Genomic DNA, 17,245 nt, shown 5'->3' with positions numbered 1-17,245 from the left:
GATAAGATTCGATCATATCAATAGAGACATCTTTCTTTTTAAAGACTTGTCAAGGAAGTATTTCTCATTAAGTTAGACATGATGCTAAGAATATATATCACTGAACCGAGCTCTCTGAACAGAGACAGTGAACATCTGCACCTGGGGCGAGGAAAGGATGCCAGGATCTTCCTTGCTGCACGGGAACAAACACGGGAGTCTTTGACCCCTCAGAAAAGTTAATGAAGTCAAATAGAGGCTGTCCGGTGGAGCTGACCACACCGTAACAGGGACACAGCCACAGGGAGACACCGAGAGGGTAGGGAGACAATCTATCGACCGCAGCATCCTCGGACCCCGTACACCCTGCCTGTTTTGGCAACATATCCAACGTGCCGGGCAGGGCCAGCCCGCGCCCCACCATGGGGGCGCTGGGGGCCGAGTTACTGAAAGGGCATCTGAGTCGCCTACTCTCTCTTCCTCCTTTAGCTCCGGGAGGATGAAACTGGGGAAGTTACTCCAGAATAAATGACAACTTTTTTATTTCCCCATTTGTCGGGAGACGAGGCTTTCTCCAGAGGGACCTGTACGTCTCCAGGCAGCCTCTTTCAAAGCATCGAGCAGCCGCCTGGATGGCGAAGGGTTCCCAAGGCAGCATCCATCACCCTTCAAACTCCTTTTATTCCCTGGTGAGAAACTCGCAGAGGAGAGGCGGGGGGCGCGGGCAGCAGCCGCCAAGTGGCTGCAGGGGCCGCTTGGCACGGGGGAGCGCAGACAAAAGCCGGCGGAACTACGTGGCTTAAATTCAAAAGGGGCGCTCCGGGCTCCGCCAGGGCAGCCCCGGCCCGGGGAGGGGGCGGGCGCGGGCCGGGGCCGGGGCAGCCCGGCGGGAGCGGGCCGGGAGCGCGGGGGCGCAGCGCGGCTCCCCCGGCCCCGCCGCCGCAGCCGGAGCGGCCGCCCCGGCCCAGCCCAGCCCCGGCGAGGCGATGAGGGGCATCCCGGGCTTCAAGCGGCTGCGGCTCAAAATCTGGCGGCGATGCGCCCTGCTGCTGCTCCTCCTCTGGGCTGCCTGCTGGGTGGTGGTGAGCGCTGCGCTGTTCCTCCTCCACGGGAGCGTCTTCTCCGAGCGCTGCACGGACGAGAAAAGCCACCGGATCCTGGCCAGGCTGGTAGGTGCCCCGGCGGGACGCGGGGCGTCTCCCGGGGGCTGCCCGGCACGGGACGAGGCGCGGTCGGTCCGTCGGGGCCGCTCTCCGGGGCGCCCTGCCCGGCTCCGGCCGCCGGAGGTGCCGCATCGCCGGCGCCCCCGGTGCGCACGGGTGGGCGGCTGCCACCCTAGCTCCTTTCCTCCCTGCCTCCCTCTCTCCCTCCCTCCCTGCCTCCCTTCCCGGGGCCAGGTCAGGTGCAGGCGGCGGGCCGGCTCCCGGGCGTGCGACGCGGGTGCGCTGCCCAAGCCGAACGCTCCGAAGCGGAGGAAAGCCTTCCTCCGGGTTTTGGGGGGTTTTGTTTGTTTTTAGCCCAAAAGCTGTTTGTACAAAAGTCGTCTTTCAGAAGCGCCTGGCGGCTTGTATTGCCTCCTTTATGGTCTGGCGTGTAAGATGCGTTTGAAATTCAAGCAAGCATTCATTAAAATATTCATTAAAATTTCCCTTAAAATAATAATGAACAGATTTAGGAGTGTGTAGGAAGCACTTTGAGAACAGGAGCAGCGTGGGTTAATGCTTTTAGTTCAATTTTGTTTCTTAGGGTATCTGTAGTGCCAGTGGTTAGGCGGGAAAGGAAGTATCCTAGTGGGAATTAAATAATCTATCACTGCAAGCAAGCAAAAACTGGTGATAGATTTTCCTTAACTCTGCATAATACAGAAAAAGCAAGTGTAGGCAGTGGTACTGACAGCATGTTTTTAATGGCAGTGAGATCCAGTTTCTTTTCCTCAGGAGCCAGACTGAAGTGGGGTTGAGCTCAGGTTTGCAGCTGCAGGAATGATTCCTGCCTCATCCTTACGTGCTTGGGAAGAACACTGAGACAGGGAGGTGCACGGAGCTGCCAAGCTCAGGGAGGTCCAGGTCCTTGCCGTTGTAGTCACCGAGAAACAGATGGACAGAGACCTGTTGCTCTTCTTCAGTTTGGAAAGCGCCAGGCAAGGCTTCAAAAGCCCAGGGGTCAGATTTCAGTCGCAGGCTTGGAAAGTTGTCTGTCACTGGGACAGCTCAGGTTCAGACCCTCCTTCCAGAGGAAGAGTAGCTGAGATTGTTGTGCTTGTCTGTGAGTAGGTGAATGATCAGTAGTATCGTTAAGGTTTATAAGCAACAGTTTTCCCAGATGACGTGACAAAGGGATTGTCCTTCTAGTGGAATAATTAGAAAATGAACTCGTCTTTATCCGCCCCAAAATAAGTCTTTCTGCATCTTCTGAGCATAGCAGGAGTTTCACAGTTACAGAAAGCGCAACTGAGCCATGAAACAAATAACCTGATAGCTTGAGACTCACACCTTCTATTAAGCAAAAATCAGCTTCTAAGAAAAAACATTTTACTAGTCATGTCTCAGTAGGAGATATTTTAAGGGAGTGGGTGAAAATGCCCTTGCAAGTGGCATTTATGAAGGTTTTATTTCCTTATTCTGAGTAAGATATACATCTGTGCAGATGTGTACTGCACTGAGAAGGCTGAAATAGCACCGGGCAATTTGCAGGGAACAACTTTAACTCTCAAAAAAATCCCCCTCTTGCTCTTTTTTAATGCCAGTCTCATCTTCATTTACACTGAACACACTAAGTCATAGCAATCAATTTCTGTTCCCTCTGGAGAAATCAATTTTGATGCCTTCCAAACCTGGCTCTGTATTGCATTCACATAGAAGTAGTAGCTAACAAGGCAAAACATCAGTTTCAGGCCACTGATGGTGCAGTGAGCTATTTAAATTTATATAAATCCTTAGCAAGGTTTACATTAATTTAAGCTTTCACATTAATTTAAATCCAGCTTTCTAAACTTATCTTGATAAGTGCACTGAAGACATTAAAATTATGCAGCCAATTTTAATAAGATACATATGAGTGAGTCTGAACCATGCTTGTTCTTGCATTTTTGTGTAGTACAGCTGCTTCTTTATGAGGCTTTTGGCTTAGTAGCACTTTCATATTTTACTTTTAAGAACCTGGCGCTTAAAGAAGAATCTCTGGCTTTCAAAGGTTGATCACTAGGTCAATTTAAAACCGTCTCATCAACAGATCTCAAAATTCAGTCATTATGACAGGGATGGCAGTGTGGAGGACCATTTCTGAAATATTTCTTCGGGGAATGGATTCATCCTTTTATCAGTGGGATGATGGACAATCTTGCATAGCCAAGTGTGAAGTTAGTGGAAAGCTTCCTGTGTTGATAAATAATAAACGGTCCATCTTGTCATGGCAGACTAATCTGTATTACCTGGTTAATAGTTTTCTGTCCACCAAATTTTTGTTTTAATAATATAAAATGCAAGCTAGTACATTGGGGAGCACAACAGTACAAGCCCTGCCAATATGATGGAAGACTGTCCTGTAAAACTGTGTCTTTGGAATGGATGTAAGGGTCAAATAATTGCTTCAAGATGAACTACCAGTGCAGACTGTGCCTGAAATGCTGATAGGTAATGGTTCAATCTTGATTGCTTCCTTGAGGAAGCCTTTTTGAGAGCCTTGCTTGCCTTCGTGACCATCTGAGAATGCACTTCTGGAAGGCTGATCTATGTTTCATCACTGTGAGACCACGAGCTCTTTGGTCAAGTCTTCTTCCACACATCCCACTTTGCAAAACACTGCACAAGTTTGTTGTAAGAAAAAATATGATACAGACACTGTTTGTCAGATACTAGGTTAATAATCAAATATTTATAGCTTCAACTGAAAACACAGCAGAAAAGTCCTAAACAGCAACCAGGTTCAAAAAGGACCTGTCTCCTTTGTCTGTGAAATCTGAGTCTGCTTTTTCCACAACTACTTTTTCTCACTAATGCCATTAAGAATGATGTGATGTCAACACAGGAAAATAAACTGCACCTCGACATGTTTGGCTGCAGGTCATGGTCATGTGTTCTTTTAGATGCCAGCAGTCCAGGCATGTGAACCCTCTAAGAGTGAACCACAGTAAAATTGTCCACAGGGGCAAGTGTTCACCCGTGTGAACCCAATACATGACTAAGTCCTATCTCCCCTTACTGTACCAGAAGACAACTAGATAGTGGTCTGTCAATAGAGTTTTAAATGTGCTTGTAATTACAATCCAAAGAAACCCCCCAAAATTCCTTCTGTTTGTAATTTTCTTTCTAAAATTGCTTAGAATTCCAGATGGTAAGAACTGCTAACTTACTTTTGTTGAGAAAACTACGTTTCCTAATAGAAAAGGTAGAGAAAAATTGTATTACGTTAGTAGGAGTAGGTTTTCAAAAGCAAGAACATTGATCTGCATGCTCTGAGGTCTGCAGACAGTTGAGTGAGTCTCCTTAGCCATCCTGATATGGATGAGGATGCAAATGTGTGTATGTTACACACACGCATGGACTCAGTGTCCGGACACTCATGCAAGAATTTGCCTACCTGACTCTCCTTGATGGCATTGAATGTTCTCACTTGGGCTGTGAGAACATCAGAAAGAATATAAGTAAATTTTGTGTCTCTCTGAACCGCTCTCAGTGAGCTGTTTCTGTCAACTGATCACCTTTCTTGGATTTTGGACTTAATCCTCCACCCATTCCCCAGTGTCTTGTTTAAGGCTGGACTCTAAATGTTGCTTGGCATCAGAACATATTCCTTTGGTGTACACACCTCAGAGACTGTCCCAAGAAAATGCATTATGTGAATGCTATGGTCACGTTCCTCGTGTAACAGTCAGTCACAAGTGAGGTGGGGCTCAGGCGGCCGCTGCAAGTCCTGCACGTGCAGGGGGGACCTGCCAGTTTGTTTAAATGAAGGCTCAAATGCCAGAAAGCAATGGAGGTGGATGACACTGTCAAGCTGCCTCACAGATGTTTGGCTTTCTACACCACCTCCTCTATTCCCCTTTCACCAGAGACCTCTGATCATCCCCTCTACTGATCGACCCAAAGCAGTCCCTACAGCTGCACTTCTGAATGACCGTAGGAATACATCAACTGCCTCCACTTTTGGAAATGATTTTATGGAAAGTATTCTGGCTTGAGACAAGGACTGGTGAGGGAATCTTTGCTGTTCTTGCACTTATTTGCATTGACCACTAAACTATCAAGCAGCAGCTCCCTCGTTTCCAAGGACTGATCTCTTTCCAGTTAAAAAAAGATTACATATTGAAGCAATTAATATTAAAATGTCACTTCTGATAACTACATATAAAACCTGGAGAATCACTGTATCCTGCAGCATTTGCATACACAAAAAGTCTGAAAGTTCTTGGTCCAAAACTCATTGAGCCCAGCCTCTGGTTTTCCTGCTGATACAGGAGGAGGTTATCACAGCTTCCTTCAGGTTGAGTGCAAGGTTGAGACATACAGAGCTGTGAAATGTCCCAGAAATCCAGCTATGCATGGATTTTCCTGCAGTTTTAGTGGTGATGTCTAAGTTATGCTGCCCTGAACCTTGCAGAGAAGTCCTGCATTACCCTGTGTCTTAAAGTGTTACAACCCCTAATCATACCCAGCGCAGCCCCGAATCTTTAAAGTTTGTCTCACTGAACTGTGTGTAAAGAATTTCAGATTAACAGCTCATCCAGTCCCTTTCCTTGCCCCTGAAAAACCTGCCCTTTACCATCCCCATAATCCCTGTTTTGAAGCAAAACTCCCCTAGTGACAGATCTCTAGAGACTTCTGAAAAGCCATTGAATGACCCAATGGTTGTAGGTGTGTGTTTGCAGTTCCATGACTGCTGCAAACCTCTCGAGCTTAGGGCTTTTGCTCATTATTTGTCTTTCTTCTGCATGGTCCATGGTGGTATGGTTCTGCTACGAATATTCTGCTCTTTCACTCCAGTGCCTCGACTACAGCAGTGGAGCCCTGACCGGGGACCTGTGTGAAGACCTGTGTGTGGCACAGAAGCTGGTGTACAAGCACTGCCTTTACTACGACAGGGGTAAGAAGGTCATTCAGGCTGATTGGAGAGGCCAGCCCATCATACTGAAATCCAAAAAAGAAATATTTTCCAGCTACCAGCACCTCAGTATGCTAGAGGAGGTGGAAACACGGGATATCCCTGAAACAGAGCTTCTGCTTATGGTAGCTTTGGAGGTCAAAAATGCCCTGGGGCTGGAGCTGTCTAACAATAGCATGGGGCCCCTGTGGACAAAGAAGAAGGGACCACGTTGGAAAGCACAGGTGGCCAGCATGTGGTCCTTGCTCCAGCAGGAAGAATATATCTACTTCAGTTTGCTGCAGGACTTCAGCAAACATGTGCTACGAATTATTGGCTCTTGTGGACACTTTTACGCTGTGGAGTATCTCACAGCTGGACATGCCTGGCACAAAACTCTTTTTCCCTTGGAAAATGTGATCGGCCCCTCCCTTACTGGACACAGAGGCAGGGTGAGAGCCATCATTGACATTGCACTCAGCTTTCTGGACATGGTGCAGCATTTTGATAATGATTTCTCTCACCGACTTCACCTGTGCGACATCAAACCAGAAAACTTCGCCATCAGGCGTGATCTCACGGTAAGTTAGCCCTTTGGGGTGGTGTTCCAGGAATTTGAGGTCAAATTCTAGTCTGAAGGTGACTGTGTAAAAATGTCACTTCCCTACTTGTACAGCTTTTGGCTAAGTTTTTGCAAAGCCAGTGAATTTACAAGCATTGAGGGAGGTTCTCTACAGCTTTTCCTCTTTGTAATGTGTACAGCCACGTTTCTGGAGCACTAAATCCTGCTGCTTACTTTGAAAACTTCTTGCTCACTTCTGTTTTGTTTCACTTCTTCAAAGGTCCCTTGGATGTGGTGAGGGATGCCTCCTGGAGCAAGGGGATTTCAAAAGCTCTAAATGAAGCTGCAATTTGAGTCATATTTCTGGTAGCGATGCTGAAATGAAAAAAAACCTGTATGAATTTGAAAGCTAAGGCTGATTTCATGGTCTGACACAAGGAGAACTCCCCACATACAAATACGCATGTTTATGCTTCAGTGGTCAACTCATCTGGTCTGGAAACTATGCATGGGCAGCAACATGAAACCCCTTGCTACTGTCACTCTTTGACTTTCCATTGTGAAGCTAAAACTCTGACCTGATAGCTATGTATATTTTCTAAGTTTTAGTGCAGCTCACATTCGTTCTGTGGACAGAAATTCTGGTTTTGGTTGGAATTTTGTCTACAGATCGGGGGTACCATGCAGTGAGTAAGTGTTTGAGCAATTTGCAGTGTCTTAGTGGAGTTTCTGCACTCTGAGTGAATATAAAGCATTTTCAGGGACTTCAATACTATTTTTAGTGCTCACCGAGTGTTAATGTAACACTTGTATCTTCAGAGAACTAGACAAACACTACCTAAACACACAGCCATTAGGAGCAATTAGAGTGTTTCCCCTTCACCCTTCCCTCCCCTCCCTTTGTTTATTCAGGTGCAATACAGGAGCTGAACAGGGAACGGCTGAGGAGCTACAGCAAGAGCCTAAAGCAAGCTGTACCGCTATTTAGGCAAAGCAGGAATTCCTCAAGGCAGGCTTTGCCCATCTTCCTCGGTTACTCAAGGCTGTGGCTGCCTGTGGCTGAGCACATGCCAGAGCATCTGTTTCACAACCTACACACAGGAAATCAGATTCCATTTAGGGAAAGGGGATGGATACCGGATGTGTCTTCTCTTATGAGTCCTTTTGGTGAGGCTTGCTTTGCCAGGATCTTCTGGTGACCGACCAGTTCCAGAATGGGAACACAGCAATGCAGACTCTTTTTTGTCTCTTATGTTTGTTTTAAGCAATTTTTTCACTTGCTGGTTTCTTGTATAGGATAATAAAAACCCCCACAATTGTACCACTATTCCTTATTTGAGTAATGAGACTTCTAATGCCCAAAGAAATGTGCCTGGAATGCAATGGTTTTACTTTGAGGATTATTTTCATGTGGTGGGGATAAGTCTCCAGCCTTCACGTGCTCTCCTGCAGCACAGAGAGGAGCTGTCTGGTAGATCATCCAGGAGAATTTTAAGCTGCCATGGAGCCACATAAAGTACAGAGTTAGAAGGAAGTTTGGGTGAATGCAGAGTGCTCTGAGAGAGCTTCCTCTCTTACCAATATTTCAGAGAAAACCCTAAAGATTGCAGCACCTTAGACATGATTTTAAATCAGGTCATGAGCCAAGTTTGTCTTTCCTGTATTTCCTTAGGTACTCTTTTCATCAACTGTGATCATAGCAAAACCTACCAAAATGTAGCTGTTTATAGGCACAGTGTCACAGATGTGTCTTCACAGGATCTAGCTGGATGCTCACACATTTTTATAAAAGATAAATTTCAGTGAAGCCACTGAACCCTTTGGCAAACACGTATTTGGGAACCGGGGCTGATTTTCCTAGTGGAGTAATGGATCAGATTGTGGTGGCAAAGACCCCACCTGGAAGGTAGAACTGTGACACTGGGACTGGGGAAACCCTGCACGACTCTCACTGTCTCTTCTCCAAGGAAGTGAGCAGCAAAACCACAGAAAGCTTAAGAAAATAAAGAAAAAAAATAATTGCCTGTCCAACCGTGTAAAATTCCTTAGGCTACATCATCATTATAGAGCTCTCCAAAATACTTAAAAATACTTATATTTTTAAGATATACCTCATCTCTGTAAGATTTTTCCCTATGGAAAAAGGAGTAGAACAAAATGAAGATTAGACCGTGTTCTTTATTTTGCCTGTAGAAAGTTTCTTTGGCCTTCTACCAAACCAGACATCTTTAGTTCCTGGGGTTGATCCAGTTGCTGTTCCAGTCACACACTTCATCTTCTCCTGTTACTTGGGAGGTCGAATCTGAAAAATAAGACTATCATTTGAGCCCAAGTAACTTTGATTTGCCTGGTCCCAGACATTTTCCTCTATGAAAGTGTGTGTAAGATGCTGCAAGGATCCCTGATCCTGACTGTCAAGGGTGAAATGCAGCTGTGATCATTTGCTGGCTGCACATCCATGGTGTTGCAGACAGGCTCCCTTCCCTGTGGTCACTCACAGCTTGGCTCACATCTGGCAGCTGCCATCCTTGTACTGGGTTTCTTTCTTTCCCTCTTTATTGCTGTGATTTCTTTAAGTGAAGCATTCATGGGTGGAGTGGCACTGGCAGAAACCGAGACCACGGCCCTTCTCTCCCAGAGAGGTCTCACCCCCAGCACAGGCAGCAGTTCTGCAAACACTTTGTGCTGTGGACGCACTGCTCTGAGAGCCAGGGGGGGGAAAGTGACTGACCCCTTTCACTCAGTTTTTTTCTGCTGTGACCAGCTTCTGGCTGGACCCTGTTACAGGACATATTTCTGCACCATAAGAACAAGAACTGTGCACAATAAGCAAAGAAGACTGGACAAAGCCAGACCCAGCTTTCAGCAAAGTCAGGGATCTCCTTCTACAGCTGAACAGACTGAAACCCACAGAATGCAAGGACAGGTTTGCAGGAGCTGTACCAGGTGCAGCTATCCTTGCACATCCCACTGCTCCTCTTCACAGTGGCAAAGTCAGGGATTTAATCCAAATGCTGAGTTCTAAATGATGCTCTGGCTCATGTGTAATTGTGCACCATCAAGTAATTGAGGGGTTGAGGTGCCATCTGCATATGCTGCACCAGCAAGTAAATCAGCCTTCAGATTGGATAGTTCCACTTTAAGGCAAATCAATCCAATTGACTCCAGGGATGCATATTGCTCACAAATAATTTTTCCATTCCTGGTGTCATAAGCATTGGCTGTTTTTGTTTAAAAAGTGGTGTTCATAAGGCCAGTGTGGCTCAGTTCAGTGAAATAAAGCCCCTGTAATCCTAGTTCCCCGCCAGCAGTTGCTCTCAGCACAGCATTTCCAAAAGCAAGTGGCAAAGAATGCCTGCTCAGCCCTGTCCCACAGGCTGTGCAGTGCCAGATCTGATGGGATGTTTTGATTCACAGGTGGTGGCCATTGATGTGGATATGGCCTTTTTTGAACCCAAAATGAGGGACATCCTGGAACAGAAGTGCACAGGAGATGAAGATTGTAATTTCTTTGATTGCTTTTCAAAATGCAATCTGAAAATCAGAAAATGTGGAGCACAGAGAGCCAATAACAACTTGCAAGTGAGTAGACACAGCTGTTTTAAGCATCCAATCCTTTTAAAACCACACTGACTATAAAATGCATGGTATGTACAAGGAGACTGTGAGATGAAGTCAGTCAGGTTTTTAACATGTCCACGTGTCAGTCCCTGTTCAGAAATCTCATCTTGGGGCACACAAGCAGATCTTTATATTCACTGTACAGAGTGTTTATTTGCCATGATTTTCTGTAGGTGTAAGCCCAGTGCCACAGACAGGAGAGCAGAGTAAGCAGAGGCAGGGGATTAGCACTTCTGTCTCCACTGATGGTAAAGTCACATCCTTGAGTTGCACCTCAAATCCTGTGTTCATTTCTGGGCCCCTCACTCCAACAAAGACATTGAGGCGCTGGAGAATGTCCAGAGAAGGGCAACGGAGCTGATGAAGGGTCTGGAGCACATGTCTTCTAAGGAGTGGCTGAGGGAGCTGAAGACGTTTAGGCTGGAAAAAGGAGGCTCAGGGACATCTTACTGCTCTCTATAACTACCAGAAAAGAGGCTGCAGTGAGGTGGGTGTCGGCCTCTTCTCCCAAGTAACAAGTGGTAGCACAAGACAAAATGACACAAAGTTTCACCAGGGAGGGCATGTGAAGAAAAATTCCTGAAAGGGTAGCCAAGCATTGAAACGGGTTGCCCGGGGGAGTGGTGGAATCACCATCCCCATTCAAAAAACTCAGAGATGTGGCCTCAGGGACACGGTTTAATGACGGACTTGGCAGTGCTACATTGACACTTGGACTCAATGATCTTAAAAGTCTTTTCCAACCTTCGTGATTCTGTGGTTCTCTGAAAGATGAAGCTACGCAAGTGTAAGTGGGATTGCCCACTCTACAGATGTACTGTGTGGGTCTAGGGGAAAGTCATCTCCATGGGGTTCTTGGCTTTGGGATGAGGTGTCTTACAGCTCACCCAGTTTGTGCTGGTGGGAGGCATGGGAGCAACGGAGAGGCTGCTGGGTGTAGCTTGTCAGCCTTTTGCCTGCTTCTCCCACCCCCTCACCACTTGCTATGCAAAATCACAGAACTGTTTAGGTTGGAAAAGACCCTTAAGATCTTCAAGTCCAACTGTTAACCCATCACTGCCAAGTCCACCAACAGATCACACCTCTAGTGCCACACATACACAGCTTTTAATTATTCCAGGGATGGCGACTCATCTAATTCCCTGGGCAGCTTGTTCCAATGTTTCACAACCAGTTTGGTAAAGAAATTTTTCCTAATATCCAACCTAAACCTCTCCTGGCACAACTTGAGGCCATTTTCCCTTGTATTGCTTGTCACTTGGGAGCAGAGGCTGATCCTCACCTGCCTACAACCTCTTTTCAGGTACTTATAGAGGGCTATGAGGTCCTCCCTCAGCATCCTCTTTCCTAGACTAAACAATCCCAGCTCCTTCAGCCTCTCATAAGATGTGAGAAGTGCAGGAGCAACCTGAGAAGAAGGGCCATCTCTTAGCTTTATGAGATGAGTGTAGCCTTTATAGATGCTCCTTTTCTATACCTTCCTCTTTGAATGGCTAAAGGCATTTTGGATTCAGATGACATTTTGCTACAGTCCCAACAAAGCAGCAGGGCATTAGTCGTAGCTTCTGAAACACAGCAATCTGCTCTTTTTTCTTTCCCCAGGTAATCTGTGACAAAATATTCCGTCGCTGGTTTTCCCCAGACCTCAGAGGACCACTGGTTTCCCTGCCCCTGCAGCTTCAGCTGCAGAAAGCCGTGCAGGAGTGTGCTCAGCCGGGGCACACGGGTGCCACCGGGCACCAGAGGACTCTGAAATCTCTCTCGGAGCTGTACCACCTGCTTCGGGTCACTCAGCGAGAACTGCGAGGGGCAGAGTAGACACAAAAGGCAGAACTGCAAAGGCCACATCCCATTCTCTCTCTGCCATTCCCCCATACCCTGTACTTTTACAGCACAGAAATTGCTTTTCTGCTATGCAAATGAAGTTCCTGGCTGCAGGTGCAGCACGTTCTGGTAATATCCTGTCAAGTGCTAAATTGCTTTACATTACTTGGATTCTGTTCTTGCTTATTTTCCTGAGCCAGCATTACCCCCTCTCCATCAGCATTCAGCACATCTTTCCGAGCTGTAGTCACTGCTCAGATAGCATCTGTCTGAGTGTGGTGCTCAGAGGATGCATCTACAGAGGAAAGGTGTAAGTGCAGCAAAACTCTATCAATAATTAAAAGAGTGGGTGGGTGGGTGTGAATAAGTACACGTATGGTGTTTGTTTTAGTTTCTCTGTCAAATGAGGAGGGGGTTTACAGTAGGGACAGAGCATTCTGTGTGAAAGAAAGAAAGAAAAAAAAAAAAAGGAGGGGGACCTCAAATAGGGAAATGTGCTGTCACACAAGGAAAGAGTGGCTTTTGGATAAAGCAGTCCTTTCTGATGTCCCCAAATGCATTTTCTCTGGGGCATTGCATTACCTGTGCCATCACTAACTCTTTTGGGGAAAAATGATATAAAGGTACTTCGGACTTTTCTAGAGCAAAATAATTATACTCTTGCTGAGCTCCCAAGTGGGTACTCCTATTCTGCAGTGAAGAGGTATGAATAATGCTACTGGATTTTCCCATGTGAACAAGCCCTCAGGCACTTGTACATCAGAGCACTTGATAAGAAGCACTCTTTTTCCAGAGAGCAGAATTGCCCAGGAATGTCAACAATCTGTCCTTTGCACAGAACAATATCCAGACCCAGAGTTTTCTTCCATGGTATTTTTTTAATGAACAGAAGGAAAAAAAAAATTGTACAAATTCATTATCTTGCAATCAGCTATGTAAATAAAGATCTCTAGATTAACTTAAAAACATTAACTTTGCCTTTCAAAAACTTTGCAGAGCTGTGGCTGGAGAAACCAGCGTGGGTTCAGGAGATACTACATGTTCATAGGCCCAATACTAGGCAATGTCCCCGTGATCTGGTTTTGGCGTGAGGATATTTCAAACCTCACAAACAGGAATCCTGGCAAGCAATGGCAGCACCCAGCCTGGAGGAATCAGTGTCAAGACCAACGATACTGGTGTGGGGATGTGAGATGTAACAACATTTAACCTGCCCCATCTTTATGCCCCTCAGCCTTATGACAGCTGTGAGCACTACCTAGACATAAATTTTCAGTTTCTGGGATGATTCTTTAAAGTAAAGACTCCCTGTGACCAGAAAAATGGAAGCTGCTTAGGAGAACTTGACCCCTTAAAACCTAGGTCAAATTTTCAGACTGGTGCTAGTGGGTTTATATATATATTTCTTGCAATAAACTGTAATATTTTTAAAAACCATGCAAGCCCTCAAGAAATTCATAGCAAGAACAAGGTCAGCTGCCTTTCCTGGGGCTGGAGAAGCTGCTGCAAAGCTGGAGCTCCAGCTTAGGAGCTCCTAACTGGTAAAGTTGCTCTCAGTCCACGTTTCTCCTTTAAGAACGCAGGCAAAGAATGTTTCAATACTTAAAAATCATTCTTTGCAAAAGCAGAAAGGCAAAGCAGAATAAGAAGAAACATGAATTCCAGAACTAGTCCTGTTAAAAAGTCATTAAATAGATGGAGAAAATAATTAAGGACAGAATCAGATTGTGGCAAAGGATCAGGGATAGGTAAAGTATCAGTTAGACAGAAGACAAGGGAAAGAGAGATGAAGGAAAAAGAGAAATAAAAGAAGTAAAAATATGTCAGCCTTTGTAGAAACATGGTTTATGATGCAAGGTTCAATACATTTAGTCTGAGGAAGAAGAGAGTGAAGATAAACATGATAATACTCTTCAAAAAACAGAAAGAGGTTGATAAAAGGAGAATAAGAGAGAACTCCTCTGTCCAGATTTCTCTGATGGATACGACCAGCAATGAGCTTAAACTGTAGTAAGGAAGAAAACAGGTAAGACATTTGCTACAGGCTTTCTGATAGAAAGGAACAGTGAAGATATGGCACAAATCATCTGGGAAAGCTTCAGACTTCACAAATTGTGGTTTTTAACTACAGGCAAGAGTGAATGCCTGTCAGGAATTATGTACATGTTAAGTCAAAGATGCTGCCTTGAAGTGATCTTTTATCTCCAAGTCATGTGATTATGCTATCACCAGTTAGCATTTGTGCTCTCCCTCACAACAAATCCCCTCTTCTGAGACTCAAGAATATTTATCTCTCCCTTACTTTATCTGTACAAATCTGTGGGCTCCCCTGCAAAGGGAATGCAATGAGAACTTCAGCTGTGCAAATGATGCTGCTGGTGTGATCCTGTCTCCCCCACACAACCTCCCTGCTTGATGGCACTGATCCTTGCTAGGTCAGGAGGGATTCTTATATATTCCAAATGCTGCTGGGGAACCTGAAAATATTATATAACATTGTGCTCCTCTTTCCCTGGTCCCATTCTTTCCTCCTTCCCAGGCTCCAGGGTACCTTCAGGGAAAAGCAGGCATCACACAGACCCTCGGTGCTTTGCAGCAGTCGTGCTCCCCCTGGCAGAGCTCCCCTTCCCATTTCCAGGTTTGCACTTCAGACAGGATAAATTTCTACTGGGTGGGATATTCCAACTTTCAAACAGGTGGAAAAAACATAGTGAAATGAAAACTGGTGGCAGCCAAATGCTGGTGGAATGTGACTCTGCTCAGAAGATCCTTTTTCTTTGGCAGGATCTAAGAAGGGAAGCTGCCTTTGACAGATTTCTCCAACCCCCTCAGGGCCTGGCTGCAGCCACCTCTACCTGGCAGGGACCTCCTTCCCCCACACCACACTTTCCCAGGACATTAGGTTTCATTTCTTTTCAGGATACAGAGAATAATCCTCAGCGACCTCTCAAGATCGACACAATTGGGTTATTTGTCCTTGGCTAGGCTGTGAGATTACATATCACTGATGCAGCCAGCTCCGGGCAGGCTTTGGTGCACACCTTCAAGGAGACAAGGAGAATCTGACAGGCTCTGTGAACACAGGGCTTGATTCTTCACAGCCCTCTGTGTGCTTTGTAAAGTCACTAAATCCTGGGAAACGGGAGAGAAAGCACTACCAGTGAAGCAAATAAAATATTGTAATTTAATTAGAACAGGCGCCAATGACCAAAACAGGAATAAAACAGTAGTTGTGTCTTTAACTCCCTGGGACAGAAAGAAAAAGGTAAGGCACTGGTTTAGTTGTCATTTACCTTATGGAGACAAGTGAAAACTGCTGTAATTTGCGCCTGTATGATTTTACAACCACATTTTTGGTGAAAATATCTATTTTTTTTTGGATGGAAAAATCTATACAGGTGTTTGACAGGAAAAACCAGGACTGATTCTCCTTTCTGATGAAGCCCCTTTCGTGCTGCCTTGGCAGCACTGCCCATCCTCCCTTGGTAGTTAGTGCATTGTAGCTTTACAAAGACTGTGTAAGATTCTTCCCGCTGCTCATCCCTTCCATATGAAAGATGACTTACACAGGTTCACTAACAGCATATGGTTCCACTGGCAACAGCCACTTTAGTCCAAGCTGTCTGTTCCCATTCAATTGATCTCAGCCCCATCCCTTTGCTCTGTCAGTCTGTTCCCATATCCCATGCCCTATAAAAGTGGCATTACCTCCTGATTAATTTCTACCACTTGCTGAATTAGCGCCTTAGTCAGCAACTTCTACCCTGTATTTATGGCTCCCTGTGAAACAGGGATGGCTTTAAGTCATTGTTTATTCATTCTTTGCATCTCACTTAGCAGCATGTGCTTCAACTCTGCAATAATCCAAATACACTGTCTGTTCCCACATTTTACAAGAGATGAGTCCAGTTGAAGGTCTACTTCATATCTAGGAAATCTTTAGGAAAGATAAATTCGACCCGGTGCTTAAGATTTTCACAGAACTACTTCTGATTTTCTCCAACTGGCATTTTATGCTCTGCAAAAAAACATCTGCAAGCAATAGTCCTGCACTAGGATGATAAAAAACAGAGCAGAACTCCTTGCCTCAAGGGGTTTAGGTGGTCCCTCTTGTGTTCCTAGGTTGACTCAATGGTAAGTCGCCCAGAAAAGCAGGTCATTGCTGTAACCAGAGTTGTTCTTACAGGTACTACTGCTCCCTAACGTGACTTCCCAGATTCCCCCTTCACTGAGAGCATTCAAATACTTTGCTGGAGGGAGCACTAGAGAGAACAACAAATATTTGGGACTGGGAGAGAACACAGGGAAGGGTTTGTGCCTTTTTTTTTAAATTAGAAACATTGACTGAACAACACATTTCCTAAAGGTGAAAAATGAGATCACATGCTCCAAGAAGTTAGGGACTCCTCACTGATAATTGTTTTCCTTTGTTATAAAGCACAGACCCAAGCTGGTCTATTTAATTTTGCGCAGATTAAAAAGAAACAAACAAACAAACAAAAAAACCCCAAACCCAAACCAACAAACAAAAAAACCCCCAATACCCAACCAAAAAAATTAAAGAAGCCATGTACCAGGTTGCTTATTGTACCAGATCATATTGTCATATGTAATGGCCAGGAAGGTGATAAACTGCAGCTTTTAATGAGTTTCTGGCTGTAACATGGGAGCCTTGTAGTTGTGATGCCAGTCTATGCATCTGGACAGCCAGCTAGACAACAAACCCAGAACCTGTATCAGTGGATGCAAACAACCAGATTACCTATTTTGGCAGATATAGGAGTCTGAAGCCTAGTACAAATGAAAAATGAAATCTCTCTGTCTGGGCCACCTGTAGTGAGTCCACACAATAAACAGAAGCACTCTGCAGGAGCCTCAGTCACTGCCACATTACTGGAGAAAAGCTACTGGGCTTTCAGTTCAGTAGCAAAAAAAAGACAGCAACGCGTAGCAAGGGAAAGAATGAGGTGCTTGGAAGAAGGAAAATCCAGGACAACTGAACTCGGAATCAAAGAGATAAGAGACTTCATACTGAAAAATCAGAGACTGTCAATGAATTGATTGAGAAAAAAAAAATCCCAACATTTCCATTGTAGTTCTTTAAAATTAAAAAAGCGCACTAGCACAGGGGATATAGTGCAGCCATCACCAAAGCCATTTTTTTATATGTGTCTAAGGATC

General features: G+C 45.3%; 1 protein-coding gene across 1 annotated transcript; it reads left to right on the top strand.

Annotated features, from left to right (window-relative positions):
- Positions 1–965: 965 nt before the first annotated feature.
- On the top strand, positions 966–15,247 carry DIPK1C (divergent protein kinase domain 1C). The gene is made up of 4 exons (XM_040067958.2): positions 966–1,148; positions 5,961–6,638; positions 10,037–10,201; positions 11,843–15,247. Exons 1-4 carry the CDS (start codon positions 966–968, stop codon positions 12,056–12,058), a joined length of 1,242 nt encoding a protein of 413 aa, XP_039923892.1. The 3' UTR covers positions 12,059–15,247.
- The last annotated feature ends 1,998 nt before the right edge of the window (positions 15,248–17,245 follow it).

This window comes from Hirundo rustica, chromosome 1 (assembly GCF_015227805.2).
Source record: "Hirundo rustica isolate bHirRus1 chromosome 1, bHirRus1.pri.v3, whole genome shotgun sequence".
In the NCBI taxonomy this organism is placed as follows: Eukaryota; Metazoa; Chordata; class Aves; order Passeriformes; family Hirundinidae; genus Hirundo; species Hirundo rustica.
The sequence above is the reverse complement of the archived record's forward strand: the minus strand, read 5'-3'. Positions and strand labels throughout refer to the sequence as shown.